We start from the raw sequence: 26,652 nt of genomic DNA on the forward strand, positions 1-26,652 counted from the left end.
TTGTGTGTATGTATTTATTTTTGGCATCTTTAAAGTTTTTTTTCAATTTAACATTTATTTATTTGGTTGCTTTTGAATGTTCTTATTACAAAGAAATCTCCTTCGAGAGCCCATATTGGCTTTGAATTCACTTCAGTCTCCTGAATAATGGGATTACAGGAAAGCATCACCACATACAATATGGGTTCTACATGCCTTTTAAAGGAATAATGATGGGCTGGGAAGGTAGCTCAGTGGTAGAGTGCTTGCCTTGCATGCATTAGGTCCTGTGTTCAATTCCTCAGCACCACTTAAGCAGAAAAAGCCAGATGTGGCACTGTGGCTCAAGTGGTAGAGTGCTAGCCTTGAGCTGAAGAATTGAGGGACGGCACCCAGGGCCAGAGTTCAGGCCCCATGACTGGCAAAAAAATAAATAAATAATTTTTTAAAATTAAAAATTAAAATAAACTAATAATGAACAGGTTGAACTCAGTACAAGCTATGCGGAGAGGGGAGAGGTCATGTTTTTGCTAACATACATAGGATATAAGGTGGAAAGGCAGGAGGAAAAATGGGATTGCCAAGAGCTCAGTTTTAGAAATGCTAGCTTGGATTGGTCTTAAACATTAAGTAAATATCAGAATGAAGGTCCAGCATAGAAACAATCATGTAAAATTCACCAGCATAGAAGTAATACTTAAAAATAAAAGGAGCGATTAGATTACTAGGAGAATGAGTGTAGATACTAATGAAAATATGTCTCAGAATTGAGCTCAAAGTCACACTAATGTTGGTAAGGAGTTAAAAGCAATCAACAAAGATATCAGAGTATTTAGACAGTGTGGATACATGGAAAGTAAGGACTGTAGTTGTCCGGAAGTAAGAAAAAGCATTTTAGAAAGGCAATTGACTGGGCTTAGTTGACCACTGATCTCTTTTTGGCCAAGGTCACTGGTGACTTGAATAGGAAAAGTTTTATAGAACCGGAGTTGAGAATAGATAATTAGAGGGATTAAAATGGGAAATGAAAAATTGAAGAAACAAGCTACTGTGCACACCTCTTTTTTTAAATAAGTTTTTTATTGTGAAAATACTGTACAGAGGGTTACAGTTACATGAGCAAGGTAATGAGTGCATTTCTTATCAATAAGCATTGTTGCCTTTGTTTTTTCCCTACCATCCCGTCTCTCCCACCTCCACAACTACATTCCCTCCACCACCACCACCCCCCCACCCCCCCACCCCCCGCCTAAATTGTAAAGTTCGTTTTTCAACATAGCGTCTTATACATCTCATTCTTACAATGGGTCAACCTGTATCCCTATTTAAACATTTTGTTTTTTCCCTTCCACTCCCCAAATTATACTGACATCAAATACAGTAAAAATGGGTTATACTGTGGGGGAGGAACATACAAAGCAACAAAAAAATTACATGGTACCTTATAATAATAGCCAGAAAGAAAAAAAAAACATTTGTGTCCCTATCTTGGGGTTCATTTCACTTAACTTCATCTTATCTGGTCATATATACATAGCTTTTGACCTTTTCTACTTGTCCCAGACATATACTAGTTATTGCAAATAAGGGAAACCATGGGACCTATGTTTCTTTGGGCCTGGCTTACTTCACTTCATATATAATTTTTTCCAAGTCTTTCCATTTCCTAACACACCCCTCTTAAGCAGTTTGCTTGTAAAGGGCAAGAGCAAAGATGGCGTGACACTAAGCCAGGAGGCATCAGGCAGCCTGCTGGAGCAGGATTGTCCCAGGGTCTGCTGACAGTCACCTGCTGCGTGCTTGTAGCTTTGTGTTTGGTAACCTCAAAAGACCTTCCTTTGGCTAGAAAGCAAGATTTTCAAAATGTTCTTCACTGATATATTGGTACTAAAAGGAGATAGATTAATTAGGCCCCTTTCAATGGACTAAAAGTCTTCCTATATTCATCCTTTTCTTTATATTTAATTTTTTTTTATTGTGAAAATACTGTACAGAGGGGTTACAATTACATGGGCAAGATAATGAGTACATTTCTTATCAAGCATTGTAGCCAGGTCTTCCAATTTTTCTGTTAAAGTTTGTTTTGCTTAGAAGCTACACTACAGTTCATTATTTGCACTCCAGTCCTCCATCCGAGCCTAGGTTTCTTGAGAAGAAGCATATGTATTTTACATTTCTTTCCATTCCTGTCCTAGCACCTTGTTCCTGCACATGACACTTACTCCACAATTTTTTAAATGAATTGTTGTTATGTTCCACTTTGGCAAACGTTTCTCTGTGTGTCTATTGGCTATTTCTTCTGAGAAGTCTCTCTTTAAGTCTTTAGCTCATTCTTTAACTGGGTTGTTGTTTTATTGAAGTTTTATTTGGGGAGGGTTGTCTTTTTGAGTTTGAAGTATATTTTTCATATACATAGGTAGTTTGATGCATAGCTAAGTCAAATCTTCCATTCTATGGTCTTTCTGTTTGTCTTCATAGCATATTCTTTGGCATGCAGAAACTCCTCAGTTGGTTACAATCCTATTTCTTGAATCCTTCTTTGATTTGTTGTGATTCTTTATGTAGGAAGTTTCAACCTATGACTAGGGGCCATAGTTTTTCTGAGTTAACTTCTTTATTTTTGGGTCCGTTCTTTGGGCCTGGGCACTGTCCCTCAGCTCTTCAGCTCAAGGCTAGCACTCTACCACTTGAGCCGCAGCACCACTTCCAGCTTTTTTTTTCTTTTTGCTTATGTGGTGCTGGGGAATCGAACCCAGGGCCTTATGCATGCAAGGCAAGCGCTCTACCACTGAGCCACCTTCCCAGCCCCTTCTGAGTTAACTTCTAAACATGGGATTGTGTTTGGTTGTTTTGTTTCCTGCAGAGTCCCCATGAAGCAGTCATAGTGAGGACTGGCTCACTGCAGCTCAGCCACACATCCACAGGGAATTCGTCTTTGAAAAGGACAAAGCGGAAAGCACCATCTCCACCCTCCAAACTACCCCTGCATCACAGTGATGAAGATGGCCATGTGACTGGTAATGAGACTTTCCCCCCTACCGTTAGATTTGCATTTCACTTTGTACTATCAATATATTTGTATTATGTCTTTATATTAAATAATGATACTTAGTCTTTAAAAATTGTCCTGATTATTCTCACTTAACTGCTTCTTTTGTAAATCTGAAATATATAATAAAATGACAACATTGAACAGCTTCATTACTTCACAATGAGCAGGTTATAATGTGTGAAATTTTCTTAGAAAGATACTGTCATTTCAGGATTGGCTACATGTTGGGGGTAATTAAATGAAACTTAGTCCTTTCACAGCTGGATGGTAAAAGGACTATGTAGTAAGGTTGTATAATTAATCTCTTTTTGAATTATATACAAGGTTACATGTGTTAAATGTTTCATGTGCAAGTTGACTTGTGTTTAAGTTAGCCTTGCTTCTTTCTCTCAGCTCCCAAGTCAGTGGATGGAGTTCCTCCACACAGTGCTTTCAAAGCAAACTCTCCTGAGCCACTGAACAGCCCAGGTATGACACCTTAACCACAGACTATATGCTTATTCAAGAAAACCTTCTGAGACAATTGAGAAACTTAGCTAGTTAAAATGTCCTGTATATGAAAGAGATTATGGGTTGTTTGCCCTCATTTTCCAAAATTTGTCAAGAAATAAATTCTCTTTTTCTCTCTCATCCTCACTAGGATTAGAGATTAGAGTATAAAACTGGCAAAGACAGGCCCAAAGAAACATAGGTCCCATGGTTTCCCTTATTTGTAATATCTAGTATATGTATGAGTCAAGCGGAAAAGGTCAGATAATGTGATGTCAGGAAAATGATCCCTTAGATGTGTATTTTAATGTTTTTTTCTTTCATGCATGTGTTTCTAACGCATTTATAAGATTATCTCTTTGTTGCTTTGTATGTCCCTCCCCCACAGTATAACCCCTGCTTTCACTATATTTGATGTCAGTATAACTTATGGAGGAGATGGGGAAAAACCAGTTGTTTAAGGATACAGGTGGACCTGTTGCAACAATGAGAAGTACAAGTTGTCATGTCCAAAATGAGCTTTACAATGTCGGTGCGGGGGGGGGGGAGGGGGGAAGAAGAAGGATTGGGATTGGGGGGGAGGGGGGAGGCTGGGAAGGGATGTGAAGGGTAAACACAGGAGGAGGCTGCAATGCTTGGTAAGAAATGTATGCATTATCCTGCCCATGTAATTGTAACTCCTCTGTACAGTATGTTCATAAATAAAATTAAATTAAATTAAAAAAAATAAAACTGGCAAAGATGAACATTTCAGTTCTGGAATTGTATCTTGGGTGCTTTCCCTATTTGATCTCCTGCTTTTTTTAGGCGATGGCAGATTGACATTTATTAGCCTCCTTAGGAACGTAGCTTGATGTATTTAGAAGAGTATTTATGTATAAGTGTGAGCACAGTTTCTTTAAGCTATTGTTCAGGTAGGAATTCAACATATAAGGTATCTTACTCTAATAATAAAAAATGTGTTACTATGAAAACACCTCTATTTTATAGCTCTTGTTTTGTATTCTTCCCAAATACAATTCTAGTCACAAAAGTAATTTTGTCTTATACTGTTTCCATTGTTTCAGTTTTTTGTTTAACGTTAGACCTAAATGAATGTGACAAACTAGTGATATAGAAAAATAATATATCTAAGCTAGCACTTGAGCATGGTGACAATTGAATGAGTATGAGATTTGTTTGATGCAACTGTGTTTTACTATCAATTTTAACATTTATGTTCACAATGCTAGAGAGAGTTCAGAATCAAATAAACTTTGTTTTGTTTTATACAGCTTAGAATGAACCTTCAGGTTTCTCCCGTTAGGCAAACAACTTCACCATCAAGCTGCAATCCCTATCCCATCCCTGTCCTTGAATTTTGAATTTTATATGGTCTTTAAGAATTTGGAATTTTAACACCTATAAGAATTCTTAACTCTCCTGCCATTTAGCATATAACTCTGATATCACATATAGGGATTTTTCTGTGAATGCTATCAATAATACCATCTTATTCCACAAAGGAAATTATTAAGTAATGTTAACACCTTAAAATATGGAGTAAAATGAGAGGATTCTGAAGTATTTGAAAAAATGTGGCTTGGAATGTGACTTAGTGGTAGAGTGCTTGCCTAGCATGCATGAAGTCCTGGGTTTGATTCTTCAGTACCACATAAACAGAAGAGCCAGAAGTAGCACTCCGATTCAAGTGGTAGAGTACTAGCCTTGAGCAAAAAGAAGCTCAGTGACAGTGTCCAGGCCCTGAGTTCAAGCCTCAAGACTGGCAAATTAAAAAAAATAGAAAAATTTGTGTAGGCTAGTCAAACTGTGCTTCATATTCATTAGCTACCCCTACTGTCCCCCTCCCTTCCCTTTTATCTCTTTATACTTCTTGTACAGATAATAGTTAGCTAACAAATATGATTTCTTCCAAAGTGCTTCTTGGTCTCCATTTGCTTTAACTTTGTTGTCTAGGTGCCATTTCTACGGAGTCTCCTTGTTTGGCAGAAGCCTCCCTTGACAGTGGGCTCCTCAGTCATGAACACTGCACTCTGCCCAAACTGACAGATGAAACCTCTCTCTCCGAGGGTCCAGGAACACCTGAGGGAGCGGTGGCATCTTTAACATGTATGTGGTTGAACCTTTCCTGGCTGTGCTTTGGTTTATGCAGACTAAGATTGGGTTACTTGTTAAATAATCCCTTGGTAAAATGTTTTGTAAAAGATAGTATTCTCCTTCTTCACTTGAAATTTTGTCTAGATTGGGAATTTTCTGTTTTCATTGCCCTTCCCAATGAATGTGAAAAAGTGTAAGATGAATTCATTAGTGGTTCTGAAGGATTTCACCTTCTCTTGAATTTACCACTTTTTTGAGGGATGTGTTTGAACTTTATCATTTTTTCATAAATATCTATAATATATATATATATATATAAATTACACTCATTATTTAACAACCCCTTGGTTACTCATATTCTGTATAAGCTCTAGTCCTGCCACCATGCTTAAGTTTCTATAAAAACCTATGAACATGCTATGGAGTTTATAATTGTAATTGTCCCAAATGGGAAGTAATCCAAATGTCCATAACCTTGAGGAGCAAACTATGGCTGTCTATATGTTGGAATACATTATTGCTACCTAGCCATGAAAATGAATGGAACCCATACAGCAAAACATTTAAATAACAAAGCCAGCCTCAAGTCTCTAGATAGTGTGTGCTTATATTTATGGAATTTTTGCAAATAGGAAACTGGGGATAATCATTTCTATAAGCTGAGGGAAGAGACTGATTATAAACAAGTGTGGAGGATTTATGTGTTGGATGTAACCTTCTATGTAGTGATGATGTAGGTAGTTACACAGTTGCATACTCTGTCAAAATTCAAAAGAACTGTGTTTCAAAAGTGATGAATTTTGCTGAAAGAAAATTCAGTAAATTGCCAATGGTGAAAGAACATTGTCAGCAGATACAATGCACTGACACAGTGAGCATCATTTGAATGAATGGAAAAAGTAGGAAATATAATATATTCAAATAGTATTCATTTACTCTAATTATAATTTAGCAAAGATATAATATTTGCCAGGCAATTTCCTATTTTGATGAACACCAAAAAGTAGATATAAGGTGTCTGAAAGTAAAGTGTTAAGCTTTAAAGATTCATTGGTAAAAATGTGACAGAATTCAAAAAACATTTTTAAAAGTTTAGTTACATTTCTTGTCATTAATTTTATTTTTATAAATTTCAAATAATTTTTATGTTTTCTTTTAGCAAATGTTTTCTATCCCCAGAGGGACTGAAAGAAAAATAATATAAAATATTCAAATAATGTAAAATAGGGGATGTGTAAAAAATTTTCACTAATTTTACATTCAAATTATTTTTGAGTAATTTTTAAATATACTTCTTGACAATAAGTGTGGGTAGTGACTACTTAGAGTGTTCTTATTCTACCTTAGCTGTTGGTTGTTGTTACTACAAAATAATATAGAGAACAATGGAATATTGACTATAACTTTAAAAGTATATATACATGCCTGCATTAATAAGGATGATATTTAAGATATAGTAAATGGAGAAAAAACTACATAAAAACACTGGGCGTTTTCATTTATAGAAGATGAATTAATAAAATGAGAAAAGGAATATGAATATGTATACTTGCTCATGTATGCTTCCCAATACTGTATAGGAAAACAGTGTTGAAGGAAGCTGCTTCTGAGAATCAAGATGGATGAGGAGATAAACCTACAATCCCAGCCTTATGGAGCTGAGGCAGGAAAATCAAGTTTAAGGCCAGTCAAGGCTATTAATACCCTACCTCACAAAACAACAACAACAAAAATCAATAGTGTGTTGGAATTACAATTCTCATTGTTTAATACTTGTTCTATTTTACCAAAAGTAAAGTATGGCTATTTGCCACTGAAATCCTAAGACCATGGTCTAAAGCCAATCCTGGCAAGAAAGTCAGTGAGAGGCTTATCTTCAAATACCCACCAAAAAGCCAGAAGTGGATCTGGGACCCAAGTGGCAGAGCACTAACCTGGAGCACAAAAGTTTAAGGACAGCACTCAGGCCCTAAGTTCAAGCCCTAGGACCAGCAACACACACGCACACACACACAATTATGAAGAGTTAGGATCAATAGACATTAATTCTAGTTACCTGTTATAATCACCTAATAACCTTAAAACTTGTTGACTCCACCCTTTAGAGATTTGGCTTTGACAGCTTTGGAGTAGTGTATATGTATTAGTAACTTTCCTAGAGGTTTAGGCAATGCTGATAACCATTTAGTCAAAGTTTAGGTGCCATTGTGGTCTCATATTCTTTTCTTGTCTTTTCTTTTCTTTTTTTAATCAGTTGTCGAGCTTGAACTTTGTACCTGGGTGCTGTCCCTCAGCTCTTCAGCTCAACACAAGTGCTCTACAACCTGAGCCACACCATCACTTCCAGTTTTCTGGTGGTTTATTGGAGATCAGAATCTCACAGAACCAGGCATCAGTGGCTCATTCTTGTAATCCTAGCTACTCAGGTGGCTGAGATCTGAGGATTGCAGTTCAAACCTAGACCTGCCATGAAAGTCCATGATATTTTTATCTCCAATAAACCACCAGAAAATGGAAGTGCTGTTGTGGCTCAATTGGTAGAGCGTTAGCTTTGAGCTGAAGAGCTAGGGACAGTGCCTGGGCCTAGAGTTCAAGCCCCACGACCGACCAAAAAAAAAAAAAAAGAGTCTCACAGACTTTCCTACCCAGGCTGGGCTTTGAACCATGACCATCAGATCTCAGCCTCCTGGGTAGCTAGGATTACAGGTGTGAGTCACTGGTGTCCAGTGAATGTCTCATATTCTTTTAGGTTGCATATTTAAGTTGATTTACTTTTATGTCAGTTGTATTGTTATTACATGTCTATAAAACCATTTCATTGAAGGTTATATTTCTTATTTCTTTTTTAAAAATGTTTTTATTGTAAGAATACTGTACAGAGGAGTTACAGTTACATGAGCAAGGTCATGAGTACATTTCCTATCAAGCATTGTTTATCCCCTGCTGAAAATTATATTTCTAAATGAAGTCATTTGAAACTTATGAGATTAAATAACCTTTCCTGAATCATACGTAGATTGATAGCACATTCTTTTTAGAATTGTGTGATTCTAAGATAACTTGAGTGTATGCGAACATGTTTATTCACCATTGGTAAAATATTTCACTATTAAGAATCAGAATCAGATTTTTAAGAACCGAAGCTACATATTAAATACCTCTTAATAAGATTATATTGGGTGAGTCAAATTAAAGTTATCATATCTATATTGTTTTGTAGCTGGAATAAGCTCTGATTATAGTCTTGAAGAGATAGATGAAAAGGAAGAACTGAACGAAGTGCCTGAAGATCAATCTGAAAATACTTCCCTGAAGTCACTCAGTGTTCCTTTGTCATCTACTACCACAGTAAATATGTTGAAAAATGATCTCTACTCAGCCCTTGGCACTGGTAGTGGACAGGCCTCACAAAACGTCAAGAACAAAGCCCAAGAAACTAGAACTACAGATGGGCAGTAAGTAGCTTGTGTACTAGAACAGTTGCTGACAGTTTATTTAGTTAACACTATTCTTTTGCAAAGTGGATCTGAAATTTTAAACAGAGTTGGCCCTTTTGCTTAGACTGCACCCCCTTATTTATTTATGAAGTATCTATTCGCATGTAATTGTGTTTTTTTAAAAAAAGCAAATTCAGTTCTGATTTCCCTGTGTTCAATAACCCATAAAATGTAGTTAATTTACACAAGTCAAAAATTAAAGTTTTAGTTTGTATGTGTATTTTACCCATTATTTGATCTAAATGATACATCCAGTTTCCAGTTTTCAGGGAATACACCTGAAATATTTTCCCTGACTGGCATATGAAAACAGTTCTGCATATGAGAGTATGATGTTAAATTCCCATTGTTTCCCCAGCCAACTTTATTATGTAGAGAATGCACTTTCCATTTGATCCCAAGAATGGAAAACTTCTCTAGTCTACTTTGGTGTGACAGGAAGCACCATGAATAAAGCCAAAGTCATCCAAGCAAAATAAACCATTGTCATCAGAATTTACCATAATTTGCATGGGATTTTTTCCAACTTAAACTGTTGTATCGTCAGAAGATAAATCAATATGGTCAATCTACATCTTGATTTATTTGGTTGACTTTGACATATGTAATACTGAAATGTGTGCTTAATTTCCATTTTATTTAAAAACAAATAGCCAGTAATAAAAATAATAAAACTGCCATTTTGGAAAGGCCTATTTTACCAAGCTTCTCATAGTTTTCTTTGTAATAAGACAACTGTATGAAAGCTCATGTTTTGTAGCAGCATTTCCTGTCAGATCTGTTCTTCTTAGCTATTAAATTTCCAGTATTTAGTTGAAATAAAGAAGGATATTTAGCTCATCTATCTTTGAAAATTATGGACTGTTTTTTATGGTGTGTATGTCTTTAAATATATAACATATATGACATATAAATATATATACACATATATGTATATATATAACACAATATCATATCTTCCAGAGGACAACACAATGCTGCACATGATAACAGCAACGAAGACCCTGTAGCTGACCATAGCCCAAACCAAAAGATTGGTGAGTTATAGAAATGCTAAGAACCAACATTTTCCTAATATACCAGATGTTGTACTAAAGGACTGTTCTTAACACATCTTAATTCATTTAATCTTGTGTATTTGCTCCATGTCTGCTGCATTTATGAGTGGTATGGGATATGTTATTATTACAGATGGTTGAGTCACAAACATATAAAATCTCACAAACAGTAAATGGTAGAACTAGGGCTTGAAATCAGGCAATATCACAAAGGATGCTCTTAGCTATCCTGTATACTACTTCTGCTGTTGTTGCTTAATCTTGAGGTTATAAAAGTGAAATTTTGGACCTTAAAGTTGTACATCTCTTTGTGATCTCGTTCTCTTCCCTTCCTGTCTCTTTCCTTTTCTCTTTTGCTTCTAATTCCCTACTGCAAGACTGTTTTATTCCATAGTCAAATTGCTATGTTTGGAATTAAACTTATTTACCTGATTTTCAAGACATAAATTGCCAGATTATGTATCCATATTTACCACTGATTCCCACTTTTCATGAATGAATCAGGACAGCATCTTTTTTCCTGATGATGTAATTTATGCTATACCTGTGTCTGTGTAGAATATAATTTTCCATCTACTTCACCCATTCATTTTTATCCAGATCCCACCATATTTGTTTTGCTACTTCATTACTAGCAGTCATTTAGTTTAACATCTCTTATTCTTCAGCTGAATTGGACAGTTTTGAATCACAGAAAATACTTTATGTAAAATCCTCATAATACAAAATGAGTACTAGAATATTTAGTATAATATACACAGGATTGAATTTGTCTCTTAAGTGCACTGTAGAAAATTCAAGTAATACACTTTGGTATATTTTAAAGCAATAAGAAGGAAGTGGCATTTGAATGCTAATAATCCTGTTTAAATTACTATACAATACTAAAAACTTGTAGAAAACACAGGGCTATAATATTCTTATATATACAAGAAATAGATAGTACCAATGACTACATATATACATACATTCAAATATACACAAATACAGACATATACACACATATATATATAATTTACCCATGTATCTTGCTATAGAGTTTTATAGGTTTATATGTATGTATAGGAGTTATGTATATGCATGTATTTATATGTGTATATATATATATATATATATATATATATCCTTATGATTTATTTTCCCTGCTTTCAATACAATTGTATGATACCACTCTGAGAAGTTCTAAAGATAAATTAGTTTTCTCTTTTTTTCTTGGTAGTAGTGAAGCTTGAACTCAAGGCCTCATGCTTGCTAGATAGACACTCTACCTCTTTTTTTTTTTTTTTTTTTTTTTGGTCGGTCATGGGGCTTAAACTCTGGGCCTGGGCGCTGTCCCTCAGCTCTTCAGCTCAAGGAGAGTGCTCTACCACTTGAGCTACAGCGCCACTTCCGGTTTTCTGGTGGTTTATTGGAGATAGGAGTCTCACGGTCTCTCCTGCCCGGGCTGGCTTTGAACCGCACTCCTCAGATCTCAGCCTCCTGAGTAGCTAGGATTATAGGCATGAGCCACCAGCGCCCGGCTAGACACTCTATCTCTTGAGGCAGGACACAACACATTCTTTTCTTCTTGATTCAGTTTGCACTACATACACCATGATAACAATAGTATTCATATTGAAAAATCAATGAAAAACTACCTTTCTTTAATAATAATAAACTATTTTGCTAAGATTTTTGACATCAGATCAGTACTGGCTTTAAAAGGACATTTATGTAGTATTTTTTTTATTTACACCTGTTTTGTAATGATGTTTATCAACATGTAGTCTATGTTTAAAATAGTTTCTTACCTTTAAAGTAGTTTTCTTATATTTCTTCTTATATGTATTATATGGAACTAGCTAAACCATTTTTTCTTTGAAGTGCCATATCAGTGTTTAAGTAAGGAAAAGACATGATAGTTCAAAAGCTACCCCCTCCCTCTCCTGGCCTTCCTTGGAAAATGAACTAGTGGTTCATAGGCACTTGTTGAGCATCATTGTCACATATTGAAGATGGTCAAGCTGCTAATAAGGTCAGTGATTAAGTCTAGATTCCCCAGTCTGGCAATAGTGGGGAATAATAGTCAAATGTTGGAGAGACAATGATTAAGATGTAATAACCCATTGAAAATAGTGAAATGAAAATCTGGCTAATAACCAGTTGCATTTTATTTAGAAAGATAAAATTAAAGTCCAGATTAAAAATTAATTTGTACTATAAACTTCCATGAACAAATAATTGTATAATTAGACAAAGTATAAAATGTCAATGCATTTTTAAACTTTATATACAGTTTTTATGATATGACTTTTTGATATGGATATCGATTATTCTTGAGATACAAGAACTCTTGTCTGATTCATTCTATTTTAAGCAGTGCAGCTGATGTGGTATTCTTTGAAATATAAAAAGTTTTAATTATCCTTAATAGTACAAAGGGGTATTCTCTTTAAGTAACATTTGTCAATGACAAAACCATAGAGAAATACTTGACATCTTTTTATTTTTTGACTAAAACTGACAATTCACTATTTTGTATAAACTTCTCCTATCTGAAAAGGGAGGCTATTTAGGGCTTTGAAGAAGAGGATTAGTTTTCATGCAGAAGTGTTAACTCGGGGCAATTGCATAGAGGAGAAAGTATGTAAAACACTCCATGCACATGACATATATTCATTATACTAACACACTTTCAAATTTTACCTCATTGCCATCTTGTTGACAAGAAGCTGTTGTTTTATTAACACAGATACTGGAAAATAAATTTTAGAGAAAAAGTCATACAGGAGAGAGCAGGCTGTTTGCCTCCTTGCCCATTGACTCTGGAAGAATGAGATAGTCTTCTTTCTCACAGAAGAAAATCAGAACCAACATGATTGTTCTCATGTACTTAAAATCACCCATCTCATGGCTAAGGTGTTCAGCAAGATCACCCAATTAACAAAACAATCCATTTAGATTGTTTCCATTTCAAATCTTGAAAAATAATGTTTTCAGGAGCCTGTCCTAATTAAAACCAGCAATATTTGCTAAGATTGTTTTAGTGTTAGACATGAAATATAAACATACTAGGGATTATAGAAACATGTCTGCACAGAAAAAAAAGGGAAAATCCTATTTTTGAATTTGTTAGTTTCTTTGCTTGCTAAAAATGAAGTCTTATAAGAAACATAGGTGCCTTCTATATTTGTTTTAGGCAGTGCCCTCTCCTAAGAGAGTCATACAAATTGTATTCAATTTAAAACACACATTTTACCTTTTTACATCTGAGAACAATCAGGTGCAAAGGGCTTGTTAATAAACATGAGGCTATACTACTTAAATGGGTTCCATACTTAGTCCTTTATGTGTGTATAGCCCATGCCTGCCTTTGTATAACTATTGAATTGAAAATTATCTGTAGCAGATATTGAAAACAAATATTGAAATCTTGAGGTTTCCTACTTTTTTCTATAAATGTGACAATATTTATTTCTCCTTTATCTTTATTTCAAAAATGAAATCATTGTCTACAACAAACCAGAAGATAATATGATAACCAGAGTGAAAAGAACAGACGTCAGTGTAGAAGGTGAAGCAAAAAATACAGGCGTGGAAATAAAGGTTAATGATGCTCTAAGTTTCCAGGAAAATCACCTAGCAGCAACATCAGTACCAGACCAAGCACTGAGTCAACCTGATGAAGAGAAGACAAAAATGCAAGATGTAGCAATTCAGACAGCATCTTCCTGTAACAGTTTGAATGGGAGTCACCAAGATCATAATTTGTCTGACTTCAAGACTGATGAAAGTGTGCAAACTTCAAATGACAAATCAACTCAACACTCTTTCCCAAGTCTACAAGATTCTCTAGATACCTCAAAAGCTTACAGGAGTCAGAGCATTCTAATACGTTCAGAAGATAGACTTTCCATGAAAAACCCAGTGTGTGTACAAGGGAGGGATCATCTTTTGTCTCCTACAGATGGAAGTGATAAAAATGCAACTGCTTCTCACCCAAAGAATTTTCCACTTTACAGACCTGACTATAATCCCAAGCCCAAACCTTCAAATGAAATTACAAGAGAATACATACCCAAAATTGGAATGACTACTTATAAAATAGTGCCTCCCAAATCCCTGGATATATTGAAAGACGGGGAATCGGAAACTATAGGATATAAAGATGACCAAAAGGTACATGCTTTTGGACAAAAGCCCACTTATGAGAATGTGAAAGAAACTTACATGCAAACAGAAGACCTTGTCATTCCTGAGGGCTCCAAGGAACCCCTGCTAGACCTCAAGCCACAATCAAGCTTGAGAACAGAGCATCAGTTTCACAGGGCAGTGAGCTCACCAGAGAGTGCCACAAACAGTCCTCTGAAACCTCCCAGAATAACCAGAGACATATGCACAGCTGCTTTTGCACCAAATTTGGAAGATATAAACAATATATTGGAGTCAAAATTTAAATCTCGGGTTTCAAATCCCCAAGCCAAACCAAGTTCATTTTTCTTGCAGATGCAGAAGAGAGTATCAGGTCATTATGTCACATCTGCAGCTGCTAAGAGTGTCCATACTGTCCCTACTCCTACCTCCAGCATCAAAGAGCTAACAAGTAAAGAGATGGAAAAGGATGTACCGCCTCCATCAGAACCGAGGCTTTCTCCCCTGAGTAAAACAATTCCCTCTGCTCCAGGGCAGCATTTTACACAAACAGATGATGACATCATCAGACAGAAGCCTGCCGGTCCCTCTCCACCACCCACAGCTCCCAAACCAGTGTTGCTTCCTGTTGAAACCTTCCCGCCTCCCATAGCTCCCAAACCTGTGTCTCTTCCTGCTGGTCAGGCAGCATCACTGAATCTGAAGACTTTGAAAACTTTCGGTGCCCCACGGCCATACTCAAGTTCTGCTCCTTCACCCTTTGCCCTGGCTGTAGTGAAAAGGTCACAGTCTTTCAGTAAGACACGTCCTGAGACCTCCAGGGAGAGAATGTGTGCCCAGTCTCCAACTGACATAGAAGACAGGAAGATTTTTGCAAATAAGTCTACAGACATTCCACAACCTGATGGGAGTGATAAGGTAATGACTACCTTTTTAAAATATAAGTATATATTGGTTAACTTTTACCAAGTGCAACTTGGTTAAAATGCAGTGTTTTGTTGATTTGTTTTTAATTATTCTGGATTATTTTGGTTTACTTTTTTTCTTCCAATTTTATAGTATATCATAGCCAAATAAGTAGTTTCAGTCATATGAAATGTTAATGGTATCTAAGACCAGATTTTCAACATTATATATCTCAGGCATGCATCTTCTATCATGTACATTCAACCTCAACTTACCAACAATTTTTAAATGTAGCTAGGTTGAAAGCACTATTAAAATAATTTTCTTAATCCTTTGTTTTGTTAATTTAGTGGGTTTTTTTTCCCAAAAAGAACTAAACTAGAACACCATCTATCCACTACCTCAACTTTGCAGAAAGTTCACTGTCTGCACTTGGTGTTTTGTCAACCAAGTGGTGCATTTTACCAGGTGTAGATTAGTATAATCCAAGGAGAGGATGAAACCCACAAGCAATTTTAAGAAATACTTTGGATATACTTATACTTTGATTTTGTTTAAATAATAGATTCATATTTGTGTGACAGTTTCAGAAATACTTATACTTTCTCAAACATTCCTAGAGTGAGAAAACATGAATCATACTTCGTTATCTCTTTCTTTTCTTTATTCATTCTTTTCCTTCCTTCCTTCCTTCCTTCCTTCCTTCCTTCCTTCCTTCCTTCCTTCCTTCCTTTCTCACTCCCTCCCTCCCTCCCCTTCTCCCTCCCTCCCTCCCCTTCTCCCTCCCTCCCCTTCTCCCTCCCTCCCCTTCTCCCTCCCTCCCTCCCCTTCTCCCTCCCTCCCTTCCTTCCTTTCTTTCTTCCTTCCTTCCTTCCTTCCTTCCTTCCTTTCTTCCTTCCTTCCTTCCTTCCTTCCTTCCTTCCTTCCTTCCTTCCTTCCTTCCTTCCTTCCTTCTTTTTTGCTGGTCCTGGAATTGAACTCAAGGCCTGCACACTGTCCGTTAGCTTCTTTTTACTCATGGCTAGAGCTCTACAACTTGAGCCACCACACCACTTCTAGCTTTCTCTGAGTAGTTTATTGGAGATATGAATGTCACAGACCTTCCTGCCTGGGCTGACTTTGAATCTTGATCCTTAGATCTCTCCTGAGAAGTTGGGGTTACAGATGTGAGCGAACGGAGCCAGGCTGCATTTTTTTCTTGGAATGTATTACCATTCTTAAATAATAGAAGTTTGATTTAGATGATGTAGTTTTTGCATCATTGCTTGAGTCCTTATGAGCTCTAAGCTCTTTTTTTGAATAAAGTTACATATATTGGACAATTTGAAAAAGGCTTGCTTTTTTTACAATTCTGGGATTGAACTGGGCTTTTATTATAGGCATTGCCTATGCTAGGCAAGTACTCTACAACTTAGCTACATTCTTAGCCTACTTTTAAGATTACTTGATGTAACACTTGCCAGATAGAGCAGTCACTAAAGAGTCCTTCTTAGGAAGTTGTACTAAATTTGTATGGTACTGATGGCTCACTCCTGAAATCCAAGTCACTCAGGAGGCTGATATCTGAGGATCAAGATTTAAAACCAGCTAGGCAGGAAAATCCATAAGACTCTTCTATGGCTCGAGGGGTAGAATATCCTTAAGTGGAGAAAGCTAAATAGACTGCACTCAAGCCCTAAGTTCAAGTTTCAGTACTAGCGCGTGCGCGCGCGCACACAGACACACAGACACACACACACACACAGAAGTTAGGCTGAATTAATTTAAAAATTTAGTTCATTCTTAATGTTTATTTTTAGTCTCATGAGAAAAAGCAATACTAAGGAGTTCTTGTTATTTCCCAATAAACTATTAGATGTAGTGGAATGAATACAGTCCTTTATTAGAAGGTAGACTAGATTGAAGTAATTTGAAATTGTCAGAACTTTATTATTCTGTACATTCAAAAATAGTTATTTCCAAGTTGATAATTCTTCAGTTTGTGGGATTTTTGATTATTAATTTGGCTCTTCTACCTAAATCTGTGTATTCATTATTTAACTAAAGCACAGTAAAAAATGTATTTATGAAATGGAGAGATTCTATTTCTCTTCCTGACTTAAGGGAAAAGATGGCAAATCCCTCATCCTCCAGCCTGGCTGTGACAGCAAAGATAATGAGTGGCAAGTAACAGAGTTGTGTCTAATCACCAGTATGCCAAATGATGGTTCTTAAGGAATTACAGAGGATGAAAAAAAATTTTTTTTACAAAAATGGCCTATTCTTCTCTTGGAATTTACATAGATATTTTGCATTTATTTCTGTAGCAAAATAACTCTACATTCAGTGAGCCCAACTCTCAAGTATCAACTCCAACTGACTGCCCTTCGTTCACCCTTAAGAGACAAAGTTCTTTAACATTCCAAAGCTCTGACCCAGAACAGATCCGACAAAGCTTGCTGACTGCAATTCGTTCTGGAGAGGCTGCTGCCAAGCTGAAAAGAGTAAGTTTCTGTTATCAGATGGGTGACAGTAGGTTTATTTGTGATGTTGTCAAACTAATACTTAGGGAACTTTTTTTTTCTTTGTAGCATTAAATCTGAATAGGGAACCTGCCACAAGATATTCCTTTATGTTAGGAATCAATTTGGAAGTACATACTGAAAGAATCCAGAGTCTCACACATAATTAAAAATATGTCAGGTCTGTTTTCTGTTTTCCACAACATGGGCCAGGTGTGGAATATGTCTATGCTTCAGTATTTTATAATTATATATATATAAAATTATAACTCTCTAACTATAAAGTTATAGTTTTATATATAGAGTTATATACATATATAAATATGTATATATATATACACACATGTATATATGTATACATATATATGTATATATACTCTTATTTTTTAAAAAACATGTTAACCCATAAAAAGATTTCTTTGAAAATTCCTTCCTAATTCAGAAATGATGGAGTTTTGGTAGCAGGAACCTAGAAGTTTTCATTGATAGTTCCTTCAGAGACCAAAGTAACTACTACCAGATATAGGTGAATTTTGTAGCTTCAATTTTTTAAAAAAAAGTAGAAAATAATGTCGAGAATGAAGATGAGACCTAACACAGAAACTCAAGTCCTCATGATGCCCTGCCACAGTAGTGTAGTGATTGTTACTGAGATTTAAGAAAGCAACAAGAGAGGGGGCTTTATTTATTTATTTATTTATTTATTTATTTATTTATTTATTTATTTATTTATCAAGGTGATATATTGAGGGATTATAGTTACATATGTAAGGTAGAAAGTACATTTCTCTCACTGAACATTGTTACCCCTCCCTTGTTTTTCTTCTACTTTCCCTTCCTCCCAACCCCCTATTCCCCTATCTCCCTCCCCCCGCCAAATTGTAAAGTTCATTTCCAAAATATTGTCTTGTGAGTATCCCTGTTATATTGATTTGCCCGAACTCCAAGATATGGAAACAAGAGGTTTTTTCTTTGTTGTTGTTGTTTTTAATGTACTGTATGAAGTTACTTATTTTTTTTCTTTCTTTCTTTTTGCCTCTGGTTTATCCCCTGTTGTCACTGTATTTGATTTTGGTATCCAGTGCCTTTGTGTATATGTTTATCTGAATTGAGGAAGGGAAGGGGAACAACAAAATGGTGAGATACAGAGGTGGCTTTGAACAACACTTCAATACTTCCCTATCCCCAGTCTGTATTGCTTTAGACTCCTCCCTTATTCCCCTTTGTCCTGTTATAAAGCACCTGAACACTGATGTTAAAAACAAAGAAAGTGGGGCTGGGAAGGTGGCTCAGTGGTAGAGTGCTTGCCTTGCATGCACGAGGCCCTGATTCCTCAGCACCACATAAGCAGAAAAAACCGGAAGTGAGGCTGAAGCTCAGGTGGTAGAGAGCTGGTCTACAGCTGAAAAGTTGGGGGACAGCGCCCAGGCTCAGAGTTCAGGCCCCACAACTGACCAAAAAAAAAAAAAAGTGCTCATTATTCCACTCTCTAGAAATTTCATTCATGAATTCCTCCTCTTATCATTTGAGAAGCTATTTAAAGAAGAGTTAAGAGATTTGTTGAACAAAACATTGAGTTCAAGAGAAATTAAATCTGGTGTAAGGAAGAAAAAAGGGGAAAGGCATGCCTAGGCCTTCCAAACACATGCCCTTTGCTCACACTGAGCTTCTCAAGCCAGTTGCCTGTATGTGCTGATAGGGAGTGAGCAGCAGTCATTCTTCTCCCAGAGAGTTTGGTGGTGCTGTCTGTGTGGACATAATCAAGACAAAACATTGGATGGCTTCAGGACGAAAGGAAATTGGAAGGAACAATTCAGTGGGTTAGATTTGAATTTTGTTTATTTGACTGAGACAAGCAGAAAAGGTCAGATAAGTTGATGTTAGGTGAAATGAACCCCAAGATAAATATTCAAATGTTGTTTTCTTTCTTGCGATTGTTTCTAACATATTTATAAGATGATTTCTTTGTTGCTTTGTATGTCCCTCCCCCACAGTATAACCCCTGCTTTCACTGTATTTGATGTTGGTATAATTTGTGGAGGGGAAGGGAAAAAACAAATCATTTAAATAGGGATACAGGTGGACCCATTGCAACAATAAGATGTACAAGTCATTGTGTCGAAAAACAAACTATACAACTTTGGTGTGGGGGGGGGTTGGGAGATGTAATTACCTATGTAATTGTAACCCCTCTGTATTTTCACAATTTAAAAAAATTGTATATTTGTAGGCTCTGCATTTAGGTTTCAGGCATCATAAAAATCTGGTATGCTTTAAATATTGAAATTGATATTTGACTGATCATGACATGTTTTTATTTTTTAATCTTCAGTTGTTTTTATGTATTTATTTTTTATTGTGAAAATACCATACAGAGGGGTTACAATTACATGGGCAAGACAATGAGTACATTTCTTATCAAGCATTGTTGCCTCCTCCTTTGTTTCCCCTTCCCATCCCTTCCCATCTCCTTCCAGCCCCCACGGCGGTCCCACCCCTCTTCCAAAGTTGTAAAGTTAGTTTTTCGACAAAACGACTGGTACATCTCATTGTTGCAACGGGTCCAACTGTATCCCTATTTAAGCAATTTGTTTTTTCCCTTCCCATCCACAAATTATACCAACATCAAATACAGTGAAAACAGGGGTTATTTTTTAAGGTGGAAACATGTCCATGAAATTTTGCATTCCCATTTTTTTTCCATGAAACATTTTTGAAAATTTTTCTATTTATAGTCTTGTAGTCTTACAGTCTTGAGTGAGTTTCCAACTAGTCACTAACACTCTACAGTTTTCTCAGTTCAGTTAACTTGGCAGGTAATTTTTAGCACATAAAAACTAAACATTTTGCGGGACAAAGTGTGTACAAAAATGATTACAAGAAAGCTCTGCTTTAGACATAGTCTGGGACTGAAAAGCAATGGTACATCTACCCCACAATGGAACATAGTCACTTCACACAACTTACTGCCATGCTTTTGTGCTAAGCCACTGACTATACTAGTCAGTTTCTTTGAACTAGAGAACATGGTGCATTATATTGGAAATGCCTTATAGGATGGCAGCATTGTGTACTTGGACCAGCAGCTATGTACCTGCTATTGTTATTGGAACTGATGTGCCACTCCTTCCACACTGAAACACTCATTGCTTCCAGAATGAGCGTGATGTGAATCAATACAGAAAGAAGGTCTACAATTGTATCCTATTTCAGACTCATTACTTAGTATTTGAGTATAAAATTTTGTCCTTTTCAATAGGAAGTTATTGATAGCTGTGAGTCTGTACAGTGCAACATTTTGAATTTTTTAATGAATATTTCATATGTAATTTTATTTCACTCAAAATGGACATAGGTGCTAATAATAGTCACAATCAGTACACTCATCAGCATTTTCACTTGCAATTATGTACTCCTAAAAGTTGTAGCTAGGCACCAGTGAATCATACCTGTAATCCTACTGACTCAGGAAGCTGAGATCTGAGAATCTTGGTCTGAAGTCTCCAATTAACCACCAAAAAATGGAAGTAAAGTTTGTGGCTCAAATGGTAGAGCACTACTCTTGAGCAAAAAAGCTGAAGGACAGCACCTATGCCCTGAGTTTAAGCCCCAGGACTGGCACACACACACTCATACAAATTATGCTTTTGTGTACCAGAATTTACATATTAAAGTTTTAATCAGTTGTTATTTGTAGTAGCTCCAATTAAATATAACCCTAATATCTAAAAACTAATATAGTAAATAGAAGTTTATTCACAGAATAGACTGTCCTATTACAATAAAATAGTCAAAATACTGCTGAAAATGACACTGTAGATAGGAATGCACAAAAATACACATGTATAGTTTCAAAACTTGCAAAACTTGTTCATATTAGTAATGCATGCAAAGGTGACCATTCTTTACAGAAGCAAGTCAGTGGAACTAGAAGTTCAGTTTAGTGGTACAGGGCCTGTTTGGCCTGAGTAAGGCCTTGTACTGAATCTCCAACATCAAAAGTAATAAATTTTAAAAATAGGCAAAGATTCTTAGCAGAGGGAACTAAGAGGGGGTTGTTGAGAGCTTAATGGGGAAGGACAGATACATAATTTAAGGGGGAGCAAAAGTAATCAAGATAAGTATTATCTTAATGTAATGTATGCAAAATATCTAAGTTCATGCAAAAATCTCAGAGGTCTAAAGGTAGATTCAGCAGAGGGATAGAGCTACTCTTTCTTTTAACCTGAGTAGTGGATTGTTGTATATATTTGATTGCTTCCATTGAGCTGTGTTTATATGGAAATGTGTTTATATGGACGTGTGTTTATATGGAGCTGTGTTTATATGGAAATCTTTCAAAAGTTGATGGAAAATAGACATGGAAAGGCTCTTATTCTTTGCTGTTGAATCCCGTGTTGAAGATTTTCTTCTAGTTCCTTGTAAATTGTGACATTTTTTTAAGATAGACAAATTCCTTTTTAATTTTTTTTATTTTCAAGGTGATGTATAGAGGGGTTACAGTTATATAAGTGAGGTAATAAGTACATTTCTAGGGTAGTAAGTCTGAGATTTCTCTTATAGAACAATTATATTACCTAATAAAATCTCCAGTGACTCTGATAGTTTAGATTTTCATCACAAAATTGGCTTTGTCTTTGCCTCTAAATCTTCAACTTAACTCCAACTACCAACCTGACTTATGGATCTGGCTCATACCAAAACAATTAACATTTACCATGATGGCTAGTTCACATTAGAACAACTACTTAGATAATTGCTGTAGTGTAAATGTATTCATGAACACACCATGATTTTTTTTTAGATTTCTGAAGGGTTTTTCCATACCCTACTCCCATTCAACTCCTATGTAATTTTCAAATAAAGCATTTATAAATCTAGGTCCATATTTTAAAAATGTTTGATATTAAAAGTTTTGTCGGACTCAGAAAATTTCTTGCAGACAATAACATTGTAAATAACCATTATTTTCTAGCTATGGTACCATAAGCATTTTGGCAGCTTTCAGTACTTTCATTTTACAAAGATTTATAGAACCACAATTTTGGGGTCAGATGCCAGTGGGTCATGCCTGAAATCCTAGCTACTCAGGAGGCTGAGATCTGAGGATCTCTGTTCAAAGGCAGCCGGGACAGGAAAGTCCATGAGACTCTTATCTCCAGTTAACCACCAGAAAACCAGAAGTGGCACTGTGGCTCAAGCGGCAGAGCGCTCGCCTTGAGCTGAAGAGCTGAGGGACAGCGCCCAGGCCCAGAGTTCAAGCCCCATGACCAACCAAAAAAAAAAAAAACCCACAAGTTTGGCATGAGTTATTCAGTTGATTTCCCTGGAGGAACAATATTAGAATGAAAAGTCATTACCTTTGCTATACTTGGAAAATATGGAACCTGAATGGAAGACAGAGAACAGGTACATTTCCATGGCAGCAACTTTCCATCTTAGACATTTTATGTCAGCCATTCCCGCCTCCCAATCCTAGATTCATAAGGCCCACAAGAAAATCATAATCAAGTATAGATGACCAAATTTTTATTTACTATAAACCAGAAACTAAATACAAGAAAAACTAGTCAAACTTAATATTTTCCAATTTACCTCTTTATCAATTACCTCTTTTACCAATGTTCCCCTTTCTTCTCACTAATTTGCTGCACTCATAGAATCTGTGGTAGTTTGTGCTTTGGTTCTGGTTTTGTAAAAACATGACAGTGCTTGATTATGAATCTAAAGCGGTGAAATAACAATCCAAGAGCTTTTCAGAAAACATTTATTTTTAATTATTATAAGGGTGATATATAGAGGGGTTACCGTTGTTATAGATGTCAGGTAAAGAATTGTCTTTTTGGACAATGTCACCCCTTCCCTCCCACTCTTCCAGTTTCTCCCTCCCACCCGCACCCAAAAGTTGTACAGTTCATTTTCAACATAGTTTCTAGTGAGAACCGCTTCTGCGTTTGTTTATCCTTTGTCCCTCTATTTCTGTACCACTCCCTCCCCTAACCCTACCAAAGACAGATAAATGAACAAACAAGACAGAAAAGAAAATGAAAACAGCAGCAAAGAAGAATCCTCATTCCATTTCCTGGAATTCATTTAGATAAATATTATTTTATATTATCAGAGGCATATAGGTATTGTGCCTTTGTGTTTCTCTCCTAAGAGTATCCTCCTTGGTTCTTACTGTGTGTGAATGCCTAGAGTTCTGTTCCTAAAACATTTTTATTAGATTTTTACTTATTAATTAAAATCTACATACGTACCATTTAGAGCCCCTCTTGAGCAACACTTCTGGTTGTTATTGCTTTTGAGTTTTGTTTTTTAATAAATGAAAAGGTCACTGAGAGGGGACTGTCAAGTGAAAGTATAACATTAATATAGAAATTGTTTTTAAAAATATTGCTTGGTGAAAGCTACCTTTTTATATTTTTTTCCAAAGCACTTTTGGGAAAGCAGAATTAATCTAGCTAAAAATGTTCTTCAACAGCTTGGCCTGCAGTCTGTTTGTGCTCTTGTCCTTTATGTTGATTTGGTAATTTTATAAAGACTAAGATGTGTTAATGGATTATTTAACTTGTTTGTTGTGAAAATAACAACTCTCTCATTTCTCATTTCATGGTAGGGTGAACATTTATTCTTGATTATTTGTAAATCATTGAATAATACTGAATGTTAGCATTTACAACGAAGCAAAAGTTAATTCGTGGTAATTGTTGAAAAGTAGACAGCTGTCCCAATTTAAATCTATCGGTGTAAAATGTGTTTTGTTTTTCGTAGGTTACTGTTCCATCAAATACAATATCTGTGAATGGAAGGTCACGATTGAGCCGTTCCCTATCCTCTGATGCCCAGGAGAGCCCTTAAATGTTTCTCTGCCACACTGCACTTTGCCACTTACGTTACAGACCAATTTCCTACCCACGGAGAATGTTGACAAATGTATATTCAGATTTACACTAATATATTATCTCCTAAAATATAAGCATTTCTGCTGTGGATTTTAATGCCAAAAGAAGAGTTACTAGAATTTATAATTTATAATGATGTTTTGGTCCTTTTGTTTTTCTGGTCTTAAGAGCTAAAGATGCTGCTGTAGAACTTTGAAATACAATATAAATGACTTTCATCTTTTTCAAATGAGAAATAGTTATGCTTTATTGATTCTTCCTATTGACACAATGTCTAGAATAGTGCTTGATACAAAATGCTTAAATGAAGATTTATAGAGTTGTACAGCACATAAATAGGCAGACACAGGTCTGGCATTTGCTGCCTCAGTGTTATAGATTAGTTGCAGATGTTTGTAAGTTATAATAAAGCCTGTTTTGTGCTGAAGAATGATTAAAAAAACTAGAATATCAAATAAATATATTCAGTTCAATTATTTTCATTGATGAGCCAGTTATTGTGTGAGACTTACATTGCACATTCTTTTATTACAAATGAATGTCAAATCTAAAGGAAAAAATATTGGAGTACTTTATTGATATAGAACCCTTGATTTTTTAACCTTTATACCTTACATTGTACAAGAAAAGTTTTAAATATTTCTGTATATAATTATAACATTGTCATAAAGATACTACATGTTTTATGTGCCAGAAGCCTTAAAAAATCTTCCTGTGAACATGTTGATATGACAATTATTTTCACATTGGGTATGAAGAGACGAAGGATGTTGATTTATGTGTCCATTTTGAAGAATTTTAAAGAGTATTTGAAGTTGCTAAAATCCTGATGTTCATTCAAGTAAAATGATAGTCACTATATAGTACAGATGCTAATATTCTAAATAATAATATATACTTACATGAAAGCTTACAAAGGTAATAAAATAGTGCCTAATTGATTGGTTTCTAACTGTTCTGGAATCTAGCGCTTGTTGGTGTCCTGTGCCTACTTCAAGAATGTTATTGTTCCTTTATTCCAGAAGCTTTATTCAAACAAGCTGACATTGAGTTGTTGGTCTTCCTTAAAACTATTGAAATATTTGCCTCTTTGAAAAATGTGCGAATACTTTTCCTGTTTAATAAAAGCAAGTTATGTATTTGGGTGCTTTTTTAATGAAATTTGTGTCAGTCAATATATCTTTGTGTCTTATATGTTGAGCACATTTCTATCAACCAGTTAATATGTAAGTGAGTATCGGGGTGCCTAGTGTTCCTTTTTGTTTTGTTTTGCTCGATTTTGTGTTTTGAAGACAAAGTCTTGCTCTTTCACCCGTGCTAGCCTCAAACTCACCATCCTTTTACCTCACTCTCCTGGTGCCAGTATCATTTGTCTCTTGGGGTACATTTAAACCTAGCATTCTGACTCTAAAAGGCAAGAGCTAAACACTTATTAAAAGCTTTGCATCATTTCTGACACTGACATTGTGAGTGTCTAATGCTACTTGAAAAATAACATCATAAACCAGTGGAAAAAATGAAAGAAGCTTTGAAAAATTGTGTTTGTATACTTGCTTATCCACTTGAAAGAAAATTGGATTCCTTATTTCAAATTGCAATTAAATATATTTAACTTTTTAACCCCAGATGTATATGTTCAGTGCTTTCAGGCCTCACTTCAGTATGTGAAATGTTGAAACATAAAGGTGACATTCATAAAAGAGAGATCATAAATTTAAATAGTGTAAGATATAAAATGTATCCACTGTAAGTACTATAAAGGCAAAAAGATATTCCACAAATAATCAGGTGGTTTCTGGTTGTTTATTTTTGTACCAGTCCTACAGCTTGAGCTTAAGAGACTGGGCACTGTCCCTGCTCCTTTTTACTCAACACTAGGGCCCATAACTTGAGCCACAGCTCCACTTCTGGGGGAAGCTAATTGTAGATAAGAATCTCACCTACCCAGGCTGGCCTTGAACTGTGATCCTCAGATTTGAGCCTCATGCACAGCTAGGATTACAGGTGTGAGCCACTGATGCACAACTTAATCATTAA

General features: G+C 35.8%; 1 protein-coding gene across 3 annotated transcripts in view; it reads left to right on the top strand.

Annotated features, from left to right (window-relative positions):
* Cobll1 (cordon-bleu WH2 repeat protein like 1) overlaps positions 1-26,150 on the top strand; it is a 132,875-nt gene extending 106,725 nt beyond the window's left edge. For 2 of the 3 annotated variants that reach the window (XM_070021836.1, XM_070021842.1), the window contains 8 exons: positions 2,843-2,996; positions 3,425-3,499; positions 5,477-5,629; positions 8,838-9,072; positions 10,078-10,151; positions 13,678-15,221; positions 17,516-17,692; positions 24,485-26,150. In XM_070021836.1, the coding sequence (XP_069877937.1) occupies positions 2,843-2,996; positions 3,425-3,499; positions 5,477-5,629; positions 8,838-9,072; positions 10,078-10,151; positions 13,678-15,221; positions 17,516-17,692; positions 24,485-24,571 (2,499 nt within the window). In that variant the 3' untranslated portion in view covers positions 24,572-26,150. The remainder of the gene's footprint in view (positions 1-2,842; positions 2,997-3,424; positions 3,500-5,476; positions 5,630-8,837; positions 9,073-10,077; positions 10,152-13,677; positions 15,222-17,515; positions 17,693-24,484) is intronic. The other variant, XM_070021839.1, reaches the window with a different exon arrangement.
* The last annotated feature ends 502 nt before the right edge of the window (positions 26,151-26,652 follow it).

This window comes from Dipodomys merriami, unplaced genomic scaffold (assembly GCF_024711535.1).
Source record: "Dipodomys merriami isolate MVZ:Mamm:240054 unplaced genomic scaffold, mDipMer1.0.p SCAF_1, whole genome shotgun sequence".
Lineage (NCBI taxonomy): Eukaryota > Metazoa > Chordata > Mammalia > Rodentia > Heteromyidae > Dipodomys > Dipodomys merriami.